Raw genomic sequence first — 15,552 nt, forward strand, 5'->3', positions numbered from 1 at the left:
CGGTACTCCGGACGCACTGATAAATGAATGTTGATGAACGATCGGGGACCGATACGAAAAAATCTGGCGAAAACGAAGCGAAATTCCCTAAATTCACGTATTCACGATTGGGTAATGTCCGTCCCAAAAAGGAACGAATGGCCGCGCGAGGTTTTTGGAAATTGGAGCGTGAAAGACTGAAGCGTGTGTGAATGCTCTTTTTCGCATTTTCACGTATGTTACGTCGCTCAATTCGCTGGCAAAGCCCGGGCCATAATTTCAGCGATGCAACGGGTAGTTAAAAATTAATTATGCCGGTTCTAAACAGTGCTCTGACGCGCATTGGGGGATGCATTTTAGATTAAGCCGGTCCGCTGCTTACGGATATATTTGATCATTCCCTGGGAATCCATTGCATTGCAAATTTATTAATTTGCCTATTTCAGCGTTGCAGTGATTGGTTGTAAAACTGAATAGACGGTTGATGTAGATTTTATGTTTACGTTTTGGTTACGTAAAGATTACACAGCTCAACAAAAAAACAATTTCTTTTTGTTGCCCTGGATATTTCTACAGATTTTAAATATATTTGAAGTACCCAGTTTGCGAATGTAATCATTAAAATTATTTAATTGGCTCTAGTTTTTTTTTAATTTGGATTTTCATATATATAAAAATTTCTTACGGCCCTTCAGAGTACGGGTTACTAACAAGTGTTTATTTTTAGGTGAATTACGTTTTCTGCACATTTATTCGCTCAGACATAACCCTATTCTATAAAACTGACTGTAGAATATCAGAATAATAAATGGTTTCTGTAAAAAAACATTTTTATGAACAACAATGTTCGGTTTGTATTGAGTTAAAGAAACCCAGTAGCACTTGGTCAGCAAAGTGGATAGGTATACGAAATTCCCTTGATGTTTTTATTAATAGAATTAGACAAAGCAAATTCATTAGGAATAATTAATAAATATGAAAATTTAGGCCTTTGAGGGAATCTAGAAGTATAAGAAGAATACCCGATGGCCCTACAGGACGGGCGTGTCGACAATTGATAAAAAATGAAAATTTAACAAAATTTAATAACTGATGCTGAATGTAAATAATGGAGAGATATAGTATTAAATAAATTTAAGATTAATTTAAAACACCAAATTATAAAGAAATGGCACAACAGTTGTTTAAAAAACTTCATTATTTTATGAGCAAATACGAGCATAAAGCTACACTTTGCCCACAGTCTCCTGGATAGATATCCAGTAAATCTGCGGAATTTCTGTGAGAAACAGGAAGAACACATCGAAAAAGAAGTAAAAATTATGGAATAATGGTATCAGGGTATATGGGATCGTCACATGATGGCAGATTACTGATGGTCCATAAGAAAACTATTGTCCCAAAATTAACTAAGAAGAGAAGCTTATAAAATCTATTTCCTTGTACTATTTCATAAGTTTTAATGATTTTTCTCTATTTTTATATCCATTTGAATTAATTAAATACTAAAACAAAACAATAAATAAAACTTTGTAATAAATAAATGATGTAAAACAAATATACCTTCTATTTCATGCTGCGTTTTAGAGTCTAGTAAGAAAATTAGGATAAAAAAAAACTAGAGCCAATCTACCAAAACCATTAATAGTTCTATATATAATATGCATTAAATTATTCGAAACCACTTTCACATCCAGGGCAACAAAATCATTGTTGACCAGTGTTATCTAGGACCGGAAGATCTTATCTTAGGATTGTATTAGAATAACAATAGTATTGTGAGAAAATTTATAGAACATAAACTTACCCATTAAAAGGATATCCAGCAAACGCAGCGTCATAAGGATGATAAACAGACGGGTAGGGCCAACTTGCGGCGCTTGCTGCCAAATTTTCTTTCAGCTCGATGCCCGCTGCCTGTTGAATATAATTTATTTTATTAAAAATATACTATCAAATTAATATACAACCTAATTAGACACTTAAAAGCATCGGTGTAGGTTTTTTATTTTTAAACACATTACAATTTTATGATAATTAAAAGGACACGGATTATCTTTTTGTTTCACTCTGGAAATACTTCTTAATTATAAGTCGCTCAAAGCTTGCAATAATCCTTGCATCATAATAATGTTTATTGCAGGATTTATAACATTACAAAGAAATTAATAATTATACTTTAGTCTCACAGTCGCGGTAATTGTAAACACAATGAAATGAATATAATACAATCTAAACTATCGAATTCCATTCACGTATACGGAAGCGTTAACTTAATCCATTACAAAAATGGACCTCAACGGATTAATTTTTTGATCGATCGCTCGGTTGTCTTAACTATTATTATTTAATGGCTAAAGATATGAGAGGCGTTCATCAATCATCTTGGAATAGACAAATGTATCTTTAAAAAGGGATTTGTTTTGCCCTCGCCGGTCGTGACCTTATTTAACAGATGTCTCATTCAATTATAACGAGAGAATAGTTTCTAAATTAGGTACGATTCGTCGATATCTTCTTCGACGGTTCGAAATTCATTGAAACGTATTTTTAATTGAAGTATAATATCAGTCGGCCTCGACAACGACACAATATAAAAGAGTATAAATCGTTGCAATTTTTGGATTTCTACGTCGCTATAGTGCGATGAGGGTCGAAAATTTATAGTGACACATTAAAAATAACTCAGGAGCGGATCTTAATGCGGTCAGCCAGGATAAATCTATCAAAAGATTTTGTTGTCCAACAACTTCATTGGTGGCCGAATCGAAAATCCGATAATAAATTTTACTCAAGTACGACAGCGTAATCCAGTCGCAGTGATGTTCTTTGTTGCTTCGATCTCTTTGGTACAATTCCAGTTTTCTGTTAAATAATCGGGCTAAGCCGTGACGAGAATCTGCACTTACCTGGATTTATTGGCGTCACATTGTTTGTAATGTTTGCTTTGTCGATTATGATTTGCGTTTTCAGCCTTGAGCACCGAATCGGTGAGCGTATTATTTTGAAATGTTATCTTTGCCGTTCTATTTACTTGGTGCGTTGTTAGTAGTTTTTGTTAAATGTTTTGTAATTAATGGAGTTCAATTTGAAACAACACTACACAATTTTATAAAGAAAACGTTCTATAAAATCAATTCCATTGTCTTAAGTCACCAATTATTTTGTAAAAAATGTTAATTGTTTACGTTAATAATTATAATAATTAGGTATCCTTAAAACTTCGTAACATTTAAAACTGAACATGGTAATACAAGGTAATAACAACATTAATCAAAAATTAATTAGACGTCTAATAAAAGAAGTTATTGCAAACCGCTCGACTTATTTGTAGCTAAAAACATTACAGTAAGGTAAAACTGATAATGATCGCGATAGTCACATATAAAAAGGTCGACGTAATCTTGATTGGTTCTGTAAGCTTAATGGAAACTATTCTTCCATTAACATTAATAATAATATGTTCCAAAGGGATATTTTTATGGGACGAATGTGTTTATAATCCGTTGAATTATATTGTTGACACGCAATCGGGGGGGTAGCAGGGTGAATTCGGAGCGTCATTCTGTTATAACTTTGACTTTGTGATATGAAATTTTATACGTAACGTGTTGTATTTCATAATCTTTGATATAATGACTTTCAATTTGCAGTTCTTTAGAAAAGTACCTAAGGGGTGTGATGAAATTTGTTTATCGTAGCTAAAAGTGTATTTTAAGATGTACAACATAAATTAATTTATTTGGACTAGGTTATCTAAACACTAATGTCTGAAGTTAAAAACGTTGATTCATTGAGATAATAATATTTATCAATTTAATCGCGATTATCGATTCAATATCAACTACCAATTTATATTCAAAAACAATACATATAATTTTATTCAATGTTTATTCTTTAGAAAAAGTGTAACGTAGTCTGATAATAAAACAAACACAAACATAAATAAGTGTTTTATTAACTTAACAAAATTTATGAATTAGTGGAACTGTAATTCATAAAAGTGCTTTTAATAATAAACTATCTATTAAATCAGTTCTAGCGAAGTGATGAATTTATTTCAGTCCAATTCATTGTAACTATAAATTATATTTTTTTGGTTATGATTTAGGCAGTTTCCGTTCTGTGTCACCATATGCGTAGACGCATTGATAAATTAAATACGTCGTAAATATTATTTCGACACATCATGAATACCTACCTTAATTTGAATTTGGATATTTTCTTTTGGTTTTGTCTTTTTGTTCGACAGTTTTTGATAGATTTATAAATCGTTCGATTAGTGATAGTTGTTTGAGGTGAGGAAAAATACAGGAATATGTAAATAAGTAAACACGTTACGATTTTTTTTCTACAGCTGAACTACCTTTTTGTCACTATATCGATCTGCAAATTGACTACCATATAGGTACATCGAAGATTTATCAAACCGAGAATGCAACAAAAACATCAAGCTCACATATTAAGTAAAAAACTTCCAATATTTAACATACCGACATATTTTATAACTACCGCTGAATGAAAATCGAAAAAAACTGGGAACGCTCAAACGTCGTATTCAAAATAAAACGTGTGAATGGAAAAAAAGATACCACCGAGAGCACGGATCGGCCGCAAGTTCACACTTTCGCCATATGATAAATGATCATATCTCCATGAATGATTGAATCGTCTACCGGCACACGTTCTCGACCACACCTTTTAACACCTTCCTCCAGCTTTACTACGTCATATATAACGCGCCTGGCTACTTTTATATTAACATAATTATCATTCCGTCACCCACACCGCCGTACCTCTATAGCGGCTATTATCACCGCACAACAGTTCCACATGTGAAACGCGGTAAGACAATACGATAATATTCCATACTATCACCATCGCGTATTGAATTCGGTAGGCGATATCTCATTATTCAGTGCGTCGCTGGAATCTCAATACATTTGTTAAACGTATTAAGTTATTAAACCCGACCGAGGTAGGAGCGTTTTTTGTAAAGAACATGCATCATCGGATTATGATTCTAATTTATATGTATTCTTTATTCGGAGATGGTTATTGTTAAATCTACTTAACACGATGAAAGATGCTCGCAGCCTCTTTTACTCGGATATTTTGACATCGGATCCTAATTATTTCAAGGTAATACTTTTTATAGAGGACAAAAAAGACATTAAAAAAGGTACTTATAAGTGCTGGCTCTTAATCTTCTTTAGTTTAATGATATCTCGATTTGATGAAACGAGTTTTCGTGTATCGAAAACATCCTTTAGCGTATGAAGCGAGCACGGGAGTTGAAATATTTCGAAAAACGTTGATTTCAAAAAAAAAAACGTTTTCATTTCTATACAATAATTAAATTTGACATTTATTTATAGGTACGGCGTCGAATAATTTCCTTTACGACTAGTATAAAACGAATTTGCTTTTAAATGATAAAGATCTAATTTGTCCCGCTTTTTAATAATGTATAATATTATACAATGTCTGATTGTCTACTGATACTGGCAAGATAGTGCGAAAACGTGTCAATAACTCGTTTCGTATAATATATTAATGAGGGGTTTGGTATCATCACAATTTTATAGCCGTCGTTACCTTGTCTATAATATTATAGTTCTACAACTATTCCAAAAGTGATTCATTGATGTTTACGCGAATAGTCGTTGTGTGTTTGCGAATTGTTAGGACCTGTTTAGGCCTAGCGGTTAGATATAGCAGATAATATTATGAATAATAAGTATTAATAAACTAGAGGTATTCCAGAACAAAATGCGTTGGTTAAGAAATATCTGAAATATTCAGAAATAGGTACTATTTTTAAACAATAGAAAGAGAGGACGTTGTCGCGATATTATATCAAGGTAGGTATTGGTACGCCTGCTGCAGGCTTCGCTCATTTTATGTACTAACATTACCTACATTGTAACAAACGTCTAAGATTTTCAAAAAAAAAACATAATTCCAATATCATTATAATTATATTAAGCTGTAAAACGTAATAGTTATTATACATAACAATAGATTTATTGCCATTTATAATAAAAAATGTTATCAAATAGGCATTTTATTGACATTAAACACGACATGTTTCTTTCTATAAGTTTACCTGTTTATATAACATAGCTAATTACAAGCGGTGTGGTTTCATACATATTGAACCAAATGTCCATTAAGGTACACACTTGCGTTTTTGCGACATTTATTTTTCGTATTATAATATCGATCTTTCATAATAGTCTTTTTAATAATGTATGACACTGTTATACTTCGTACCTAGTACCTACATAGTACATAGGTAACATAATAAAGTTTAATGTTATATTTATTATATTAGATATTTGTGTCAATTACTTTTATGGTTTAAATCTGCAAAGTACTTTTAAACGTTCAAGTTTATTCACCATTAACATTTACCAATGTTCACATATTTGAAAAAAATAACTGTACTTATAATTTTATATATAATTTGTTTCTATACATTTGTTTCTATGCGATAATTAAAACGACGTCAAAACGCGGCTTAACAAACGCGTCGTTTTCTAAACGCCTACAAACCGCGATCAACTAACACGCATTTTATTCCCTTATTACATTGAATCCTTAATAGAAAAAATGGTAAACATGGTGTTAAGGTCACAATGGCACCTGTTGTCAAATGAGGTTTCCTATTTGTAATTATAATTAAATAGATTTAGTTCATTAGGCCCACATTAGCATGTCAGATAAAGATCAATGCCATACAACGTGCGAACAAGTTTATAAATCGTGTTTTTTGATCTAGCTTCAAGTGTAACATAGAAACTGATTATGAATGTCGCATTTTTTACACCTACCAACACTTTCTATTTGGTTTAGCGATTGTAAAAATGTAGTATGCCCATTGCCCATACTTTCGATCTAATTTTGCAAAGGGACAGATGTCTCAATTTGCAGATTTTGTTTTACTATGATAACAAAAATAACAATTGTAGGTATTGTGCCAATTTAATTTCTCGTTGTTGTTTTCGTGACGAGAGAATTCGTGTCAATAAAAATACATTTGCTGTAGAGTACACACGAATTATACAATTCCAACGTTTCGACATACGTAAAGCAAAACACCATAACACAACTCATTTCAATTTAATTGAACAGAATACATAATTAATTTAGCACATTGATTGACGCGGATTTCGATTTAATCATTGGAATGTGGGTCAAATTATATTCTTCGGGCGTTTGTTGGTTCACTTTGTGTAGGTTGAATATATTTCTATGTATCTAATTACTACTTAGAGTGCGCGACTTTGTACGTATATTTGATGTGTTTTTTTATTGGTAAACTACTAAGATTAATAATTCCTTTATGTATTATTTTGTCTTCTATTATGTTGCGAATTTATACTTATTTATGGTAAATTATAAAGTTTAGATAGGTATTATATCATAATGATTCATCATTCATGGAGTCCCTGAGTATGTGTGTCCACCGCTAATAAATTTTGATTTATTTATTGTTATCAACCAATTTTATCTAAATTTATATGACACGAGTTGATGTAACGCGGATTTTATAAGATTAATGAAGAATCCTTAATCTACATTATAAAAAAAGTAATCGTATAAATATTTGGACGTATTATATATTACCTACGATAAAACAAATATTATTTATTTTGATTTTATTATTTATTTGATTGATTTGCCTAAAAAGTTTATCACGCCTTTTCTGAAAATGACATGTAAAAGTTGGTCGGGATCTTCGTTATGGCTGCCACATGCTACAGTAAACCTGACAGGTCCACCTGTACAGGTATTCCTGCGCAAGTAGACCGTTACGTGTGTAGGAGCAGACCTGTGTTGTGAGCCTGTGCAGACGACCGGAACAAGAACATCCTCATTCCTCACACCGCACACGTCAGATGAGCTGCGTAAGCATACCTGCCCCCCTAGCCAAGTGGATTTCTGTACATTAGACCGTAGCGTGTATGGCTTACATTAGGCGATACTTACTGTATTGGCATAGAAGGGTGGTTGGTCCGCGGCCAGCGCGGGGAAGTAGGCAGCCATGCCGGCCGCGGCGGCGGCGTCGGGGTACGGCGCGCTGTACATGGACAGCGGCACGCCCGACGCCAGCCGCTGGTAGTTGAGGAACTCGTACTGACAAGAGCACACGGTCTGCCCCGTGATCGGGTCCTGGAAGATCGGCCGGCCCGTGTCGCAGCAGCGGGCGGCGGCGGCGGCAGGAGAGCTCGGCCTAGCCGCACCCCCCGCCCCCCCGCTCATCCCCGCCTGCGCCGGCGGCGGACTGTTGGAGGCTGTCGATATGGTGCTCTGTAAGTTGTAAATTTTGAAATGCCTTTATGGCGAGTTTCCACATTCGCGTTTGCAACACACACAATGTTATATAGGTACACAAAAAAGATATCGGAGGCCTCCTCGCACAGCACTGTCGCGTTGCATGCTTACGTGGTTATCCATCAGTCTTGACGCATATTGAAATACGAGCGCGAAAAAATGGGTTATAGATGAGGATTTAACGATTGCAAGGGGTGCACCCGGGGCGTAGCCGCCGCCTCATCAGTCGACGTACGCAAATCGGACACGCTCGCGAAACCCTTTCGACGCATTGTGCGAATTAGATTATGCGTCGTCTTGACGCTAATGCGATGCGATTGATAAATTTTGAATACGATTACAATGGGCTCAGGCGGAACACATTATTGTCATAATGGAATTATCTACCGGCCTACCTGAATCGATTGCGCGGTCGTAGAGCAAATATTGAATCGTTGAAAGCGAACAAAGGAAGCTCGCGAACCGTCCCTTAACGTCCTTTCCGATTGAGCGTTGCGGATTCATACGTGGATAAATAACTTTCTAAATATTTGTCATTCGGATGAAAAATGGTCCCGCTGACCTAACAAATGCTGCTCTCAATAGGATTAAAAACCGAGAAATGCCACCCGCTTATGATACGACCCGTCAGTTGAAAGAAAATAAGAATTATACTGCCTTTGTGTCCTTTCCGTGTTATTATAGGATATTTCCGGACGAAATAAATTATATTTGAGTATAGATCCCTCGCATTGTGATAACGCTCTCTGACATTTTCTATGTGGCGTTAAACGTTTCGCTTGTAAATGTGTCGTTTTTAACCTTTAGTTGCGTAAGACAGTTGCGAGTCGCGAGTCGCGACTACGATAGGAGCGTATTGTCACGACGCTGCCGACCGGCCGAGGCGGAGCTGTGACCTAGAAGAAATAGGGCTTCCACCCTAAACGCTTACGCCATTTTACATGGCTGTTTGAAAATTTCGACCTATCGCGAGGCAGCGCTTGCCACCGCGCCTGAAAACATTTATTGTGCCGAGGGTATTATCGAGGTAATCCCGAAGCCGTTAAATGTCGAATCCCTGCATTACGTACATTACATACCCTGCATAGTTATTTAATCCTTACTCGCAACACTACCTATACCGCAGGTTACAGGGCTATAGGTATTATTGCCGTGCCGCTGTTAACCCGACCTAATGTCGATCGTAATAGAGATCGAATCGGAGTGTTCCACGTCACCCACTGAAATTGACGCCGGTGCTTAAAAGGGATTCAATCCGTTCAAATGATACGAATGTTGGCTGAATGAAACGACGAAATATCAGTATAACATAATGTTTGATTTATCCGTGTAGGCAGCCATTATGGAACGAGTTGTACTAGGAAAACATACGTACGAATAAATAGGTTGCATATTTATAGTTTAGAAATGGGTACCGATTGGTATTGGTATTGGCTTCAGTTATCACGGCTATGAATATAAATGTCGAAGCTTTCTATGTGTTTATATTTTTCCTTAAGGGACCGATGCTTACAAGTGTTTGACACTCGAAGGTCTCATAATCATCACATGTGATTATCACCACCAGGTCTCGAGAGACGCTCGCGGAAACAGCCACTTATGAGACCATTTGTGTAACACCCATCGTTGTCAGCGTTTTTGCAATGTCGCATATTCGGACTTATACCCAAATTGTTTCAAAAGTCTGTTATTAATTAATTCAGCAGTGCATTTAAATAAATATATAAGAGAAATATATTTCATATTCAAAATGAAATTAACGTTTTAAACAAGATAAACAATAATTAAGCAAACAACCCATATTAGGGTAAACAAAAGTACCAGATAAATTTAAGCTATTGATTTAAATAATATTTATGAATACAATAAGTGAGTTTTATCTCGACTCTCGAGGCGATATATCACTTGGGAGTAGTTTATACGATTCTAAGTGGGTGTCTAGTGCTTCGATGAGTGAGTGCACGCCTTATCAGGAGCATTAATTGTTGAAACAGCAAAACGGTCTGATAATGCCCGCACTAATAAATGGTTATAGGTATGTATAGCTTTTTAAATCTAACTTGTTTGTAGGTTATTAGATGTTAGATGATTTGTTACTGAGTTTTAAGTGTAATATAGTAATATTATAAATAATACAAATAATCAATACCTAGATACATTAAATATTGGGAGGCTCGCTCATTAATAGAAATAATTTAAAAAATTGATATACTTAATGAATACTAAAAGTCTACCATTGTCTACAATATGTGTTTTACGCAAGTATTAGTTACGCACTAATGTGTATTTATTAGATTAAAAAAAAAAGTTGTCATCGCATCCTTTTCAAATATCGGACGGTTCAGGATTAAAGTGCCGCTCCATCTTATCTCTTGCAGACATCTTTTAAAAAACAAACACAAGAAGTATTCTCTTTTTCCCTTTTTTATCGTAACCCGCAGGATGTGTTAAAGTCGTTAAGCCCTTTTAAGTGTTAAACCATGTATCTGAATATTCGAGCGTTCGCGACCCGATCTATTTGTTAAATAATGTAAAAACTTTAATCTATGAGAAATCGGACCCGGTGACATCGATTTTGTTAAAGACATCAGCAAGCAAAAAATGTTGGTGACATGTCGAGTGACGACGCAGCAGGTACCTAGTGTTTTTTTGCTGACGTTCTAAAAATTTACAGTAAGGTGGACCTTGTATAGTAATTCGACTAATGTGCTCAAAGACAAGACGGACAAAGAAACCTGTGTCACTAAAACGTTATCAACTTATTCCGCGGGATTAAATTACAAATGATAGTACTAAGTATTTTTTTTAAGACAAAAGAAAGGTACGTTAGTGTCATCTTTGGTTTAAGTTTGTAGTGCCTTGACTTAAGGCCTTGACTTATAAAGTATCAAGATTTTGTTTAGGATTTAAGTAGGTTTATCATACAATATTATATATATATATATAGACAATATTATAATTTATATGAGGACAAATTGCAAGGAAAATAAGTGCAATAAAAGTACCTTGATTTAATTATACTTTTTCTTGTAACGGCATTCAATTATCAATTGATTGATTTGTTTGTTAAAATGGAGGGAAATCAGAATCGTCTATTTTAGTACGAGAATAATAAAGTAACACGCAATATCATTTGCATTATTAATGTAAGTATAACAAAGACCAATACATTAAAATCAGAATTAATTAATTATGTTTTTGTTATGTAGCTCAGTTAGATATTTGCCATGGGAGAAACATAGATGAAGTTCGTGTAGATAAGCCGATGGTAATATAACATGCTATATACAAACAAAAACTATGACAAAGTGATTAAATTGTTGATAAGGGAACAGCGTCACGGAGTGTTGGCTTCCACGCCGTGCCTGAGAGTGATTCTCGATCCTGCACTTTGTTAATTGCAATTAAATTTAATTATATCATAATTTGTTCAATCTACAATCACGTGGCCGTTAATTTTGTACAAAACTGTATTTATGCGTGCAAAAAGCACGCTTAGATCCTCAATGTAAACAACTGGAGATAGACAGGTTCGAATCAAATAAGATGATTAACAAATACCGTTTAGTACTCGTGAAAGTGCATTATGTTTTTATAGAGATTTTTAAAAAAGTTTTCGACGTCTATCTAGCCAAACATTATTTAAAATCCACAGAATATCTAGAAATCGAGAGGCGAAAGCTGGAATGGACGTGAATCAGTTCGTCATAGGGACTAAACGGTAACACCTGGATTAGGGCAACTTGTGAACGCTCAGACGTGTGAAATCCCCTTTTATATAATGACCTACCTGGATTTAACACTGCACTGTATTTTAAAAGTTACATCCTCGACATACCTCCGCGTAACACGTCAACCTCACATTATTATTTCAAAAGTGAACGCGCCCAATAATTGTTTAACGCAAATGCATCCTATATGAATATTAATATATTATATTAGCACATTTGTTATCGCGATATTGCAACCTATAATATTTACACAAATATTGAATAACAACCTCAAGCTAACTACGATAACAGGATACGAGACTATAACTAACTTACGCCATTTAAATAGATCAAGTCATATCGAATACCTCTAGGGCAGTTTTTATATTTTCCTCTTCGAATAAAAACATCGTTGACCTTATCAATATGGGTAAATGTACAGCAAGCTTGCATTTAATGTGTAACGTTGCAACATTTACTGTTACAAAAAACGTTATTCTGTTAAACAATGAACACCTAATAATCGTGTGATTTTAAACTAAGCGATAATAGGAGAACATTAATTAATTACTACTATTTGCAGTTTCTCGAAACATCGACGTTAGAAACATGCGATCGATGTGGAACTTAATTCAAACTTTCATCGGATTCACACAGTTCAGTGACTCGGCCGAAACACCTTTCGAACAATGTGTTATTGTAAAATTCAAAACGGCTGTTATTCTGGTATAATCATCTCGCGATATTTACATAAAATTTTGTATTTAATTGGACAATTACATGGTGCGTCGAGCGATTACTACCCGCCCGAATCCCGCTTAAAGATATCCACGGTGATAAGTTAAATTGGCCCACCCCCGAACGCATAATACCTTTGGTGGAATTCACACCTTCCCTAATTAAGGACGATTTGGGGAACGGTGAAATATACTGCCGGTATAGGAAGGAACCGGCCAACTTATAAATATGCCACAGCACTAAAACGATAAATGCGTTGTAATACTTTTATAAATGCATAATGTATCGAGAGATATTTCGGGCAGATCTTTATTTCCGGATCATGTCTTAGAGAAATTTTATAGATTACCATACTTATAATCATAATCATATTCAATCAACTGGCAGTCAAGAAAATTAATCCGTAAAAGTGTTCAAAAGATTAAAGATTGCAAATATTACAACATAGGTATACGGCTTTCTCTGAACTTAAAACAATTTAAGATCACAATTTATTTAATCGTATCTATTTTTTCAGACAAATTATCACTGTACGCCATAAACAATCTCACTATCTGAAGTGAACAGCTGCTTTTCTGGCCTTTAAGAATTCGCTTGTTTCTTGAACGCCCTCTTTGTTGTAAAATATGACTAATATGTTGTAAGCACAAAACTTTATACCTCTAATAAATTGATTGTAGACCGGTTTAAAAAAATAGTAAGTAGGTATATATAGAAAAAAAAAAAGTTGTGTGGTTTTATGAAACCACGGTAAAAGTGAAACTTTTTTGTACACTATAGACATTAAACTAAAAATTATCGTATTTGTATTTTGTACGATGATTATCGTACGTATCGTGCGTCACGCGACTAGCGCTACACAGACCAAAAAGTTTGAGACGATGCAGATGTAATAAAAGTTTCACTTTAAATATGATTTTATATCAAATTAAAAGCTTATTACGCAATCAATTGAAATCATCTAGTCATTAAGCATGACTTACCCAAAAATGTTAGGGTATGTTTATGTTGGCTAAGCTTCCAAACGCTTTGAAGGGGTCTCCACCATAGATAACTGTATATTATGAGTAAATAATTAGATTACAAGTATTTCTTGAAAGTTCTGTACATGGTGTAGCAATAGCTTACATATATATATATTTTTTAATTCCACGGTTATGGTTACCCGCAATAAATATTTATGTATGAAATCCCAGTTTAAAAATATATCCTAAAACCATTGATTCGTATATTATGGTCATCTCAAGCGAAACAGCGTTATAATTGTGTTTCATTCAAACAGCTCATTCATAAAATTGAGATGGCAACAATCCGAAACTTTGGATTCGCTCAATCAAATCCGGTGTTTTTGTAACTTTTACGACTCTTTTGGGAAATTGCTTCGTTTCCTTTCATCTTTCAATAACTATAATATATTTAAACACTTAATGCGTAATATAGGGATAAGGATATCATGTTGCTAAAATGTTTCAATTCATATTTAATAAAATTGATAAACTAAATTAAAAGGTCCTTTATAGATGGTGTTGTTTTTTGTTTTATTACTTACATCGCGAATATTTTAAAGTTACCTGCATATTACGTTATATGATTGTGTGTATTTTTCGTTCTTTAATCATACAGCTTTAACTCATTGTATGTTCGTTTAATGAAGTCGTTTTGATTTAAGAGATTTATCGGCTTTCAGCATAACATGTGTTTGAGTGAATCTAATAATAACGTTGCTATTTTGCTTGACCTAGGTGAACTGTTTTTATATTAGCCGTTTCTATATTGTGTATATTGACGTGCAATAGTTTATGGAAGTTTGAAAATTTTCTTCCGTTTTGTAAAAATATATGTATACCTATATGCATTGATGTAAAAAAGTTAATTTAAAGGTAATTTTATACAACTAACTTATTACTTAAATCAAATGTCTATTTGGAAACTTAATTGCTTACAATTTTACGAATCCTAAGGCATTCGAACAAGCATAATCGCTTTAAAAAATATAGTAAAAATTACAGCTAAGTATTTCATTTATATCAAAGCAATGACCTATTATACTAGTAGACGCGGCATACGCCAACATCATTGCACTAAAAAACAGCGTAATTAATACATACCTACTTACTAACGCATTATCACCAATACAGTTGTTCTCTCTTTCACTCTCACGCACGAGATATAATACATGTCTCACTCATGTATTTCGTAATAACAACTGCCGATTAAAATATAGGTAAAAAGAACGTCCAGCCACGACGCTGAATGGTGCGTGACTAAGTGAAACTCGGGCACTTAGCTGAGTTTTTTCTTGCCAAAATAGAGAGCGGGTAACGTATCTAGCTCTTTTATATATCATAGTATCAAAGTATGTTATTAATATATACAAGGTATCAATAGATACCTATAGAGACTATAGAGATACCTATAGGCCTATAGAGGATAGAGAATATCCGCATGCTTCAGCTAGTTTCTAGTAGTTAATTCGAAACTAAATCCAATAAGTAAGTACCTACTACTAACTTATTGGATTTAGTTTCGAATTTGAAAAACTTCTGCGAACTTTTCAAAACAATACATTAAAGTTATTAGATTAATATCAGTTTATCAAATCATATTGATACATACAGTATGCTCCTAAATCATAACATATATAAATTAATTAATAAATAAAGTTAATTTTTAGAAAAAAAACAAAAACCGACTTCAAGACTATACCTATACTATATGTACAAATTTAAACTGAAAAGTAGAAAATAATATTAAATAATAATAATGATATTAATTTTTTATATTA

General features: G+C 34.0%; 1 protein-coding gene across 2 annotated transcripts in view; it reads right to left on the minus strand.

The window, feature by feature from the left end:
- LOC123704948 (homeobox protein caupolican) overlaps positions 1-15,552 on the minus strand; it is a 46,106-nt gene that overhangs the window by 20,437 nt on the left and 10,117 nt on the right. The window contains exons 2-3 of one of the 2 annotated variants that reach the window (XM_045653457.1): positions 7,975-8,279; positions 1,787-1,896 (exon numbers count right to left, since the gene is read on the minus strand). In XM_045653457.1, the coding sequence (XP_045509413.1) occupies positions 1,787-1,896; positions 7,975-8,247 (383 nt within the window). In that variant the 5' untranslated portion in view covers positions 8,248-8,279. Of the gene's footprint in view, positions 1-1,786; positions 1,897-7,974; positions 8,296-15,552 lie in introns of both variants that reach the window. The other variant, XM_045653456.1, reaches the window with a different exon arrangement.

This window comes from Colias croceus, chromosome Z (assembly GCF_905220415.1).
Source record: "Colias croceus chromosome Z, ilColCroc2.1".
NCBI classification, from domain to species: domain Eukaryota; kingdom Metazoa; phylum Arthropoda; class Insecta; order Lepidoptera; family Pieridae; genus Colias; species Colias croceus.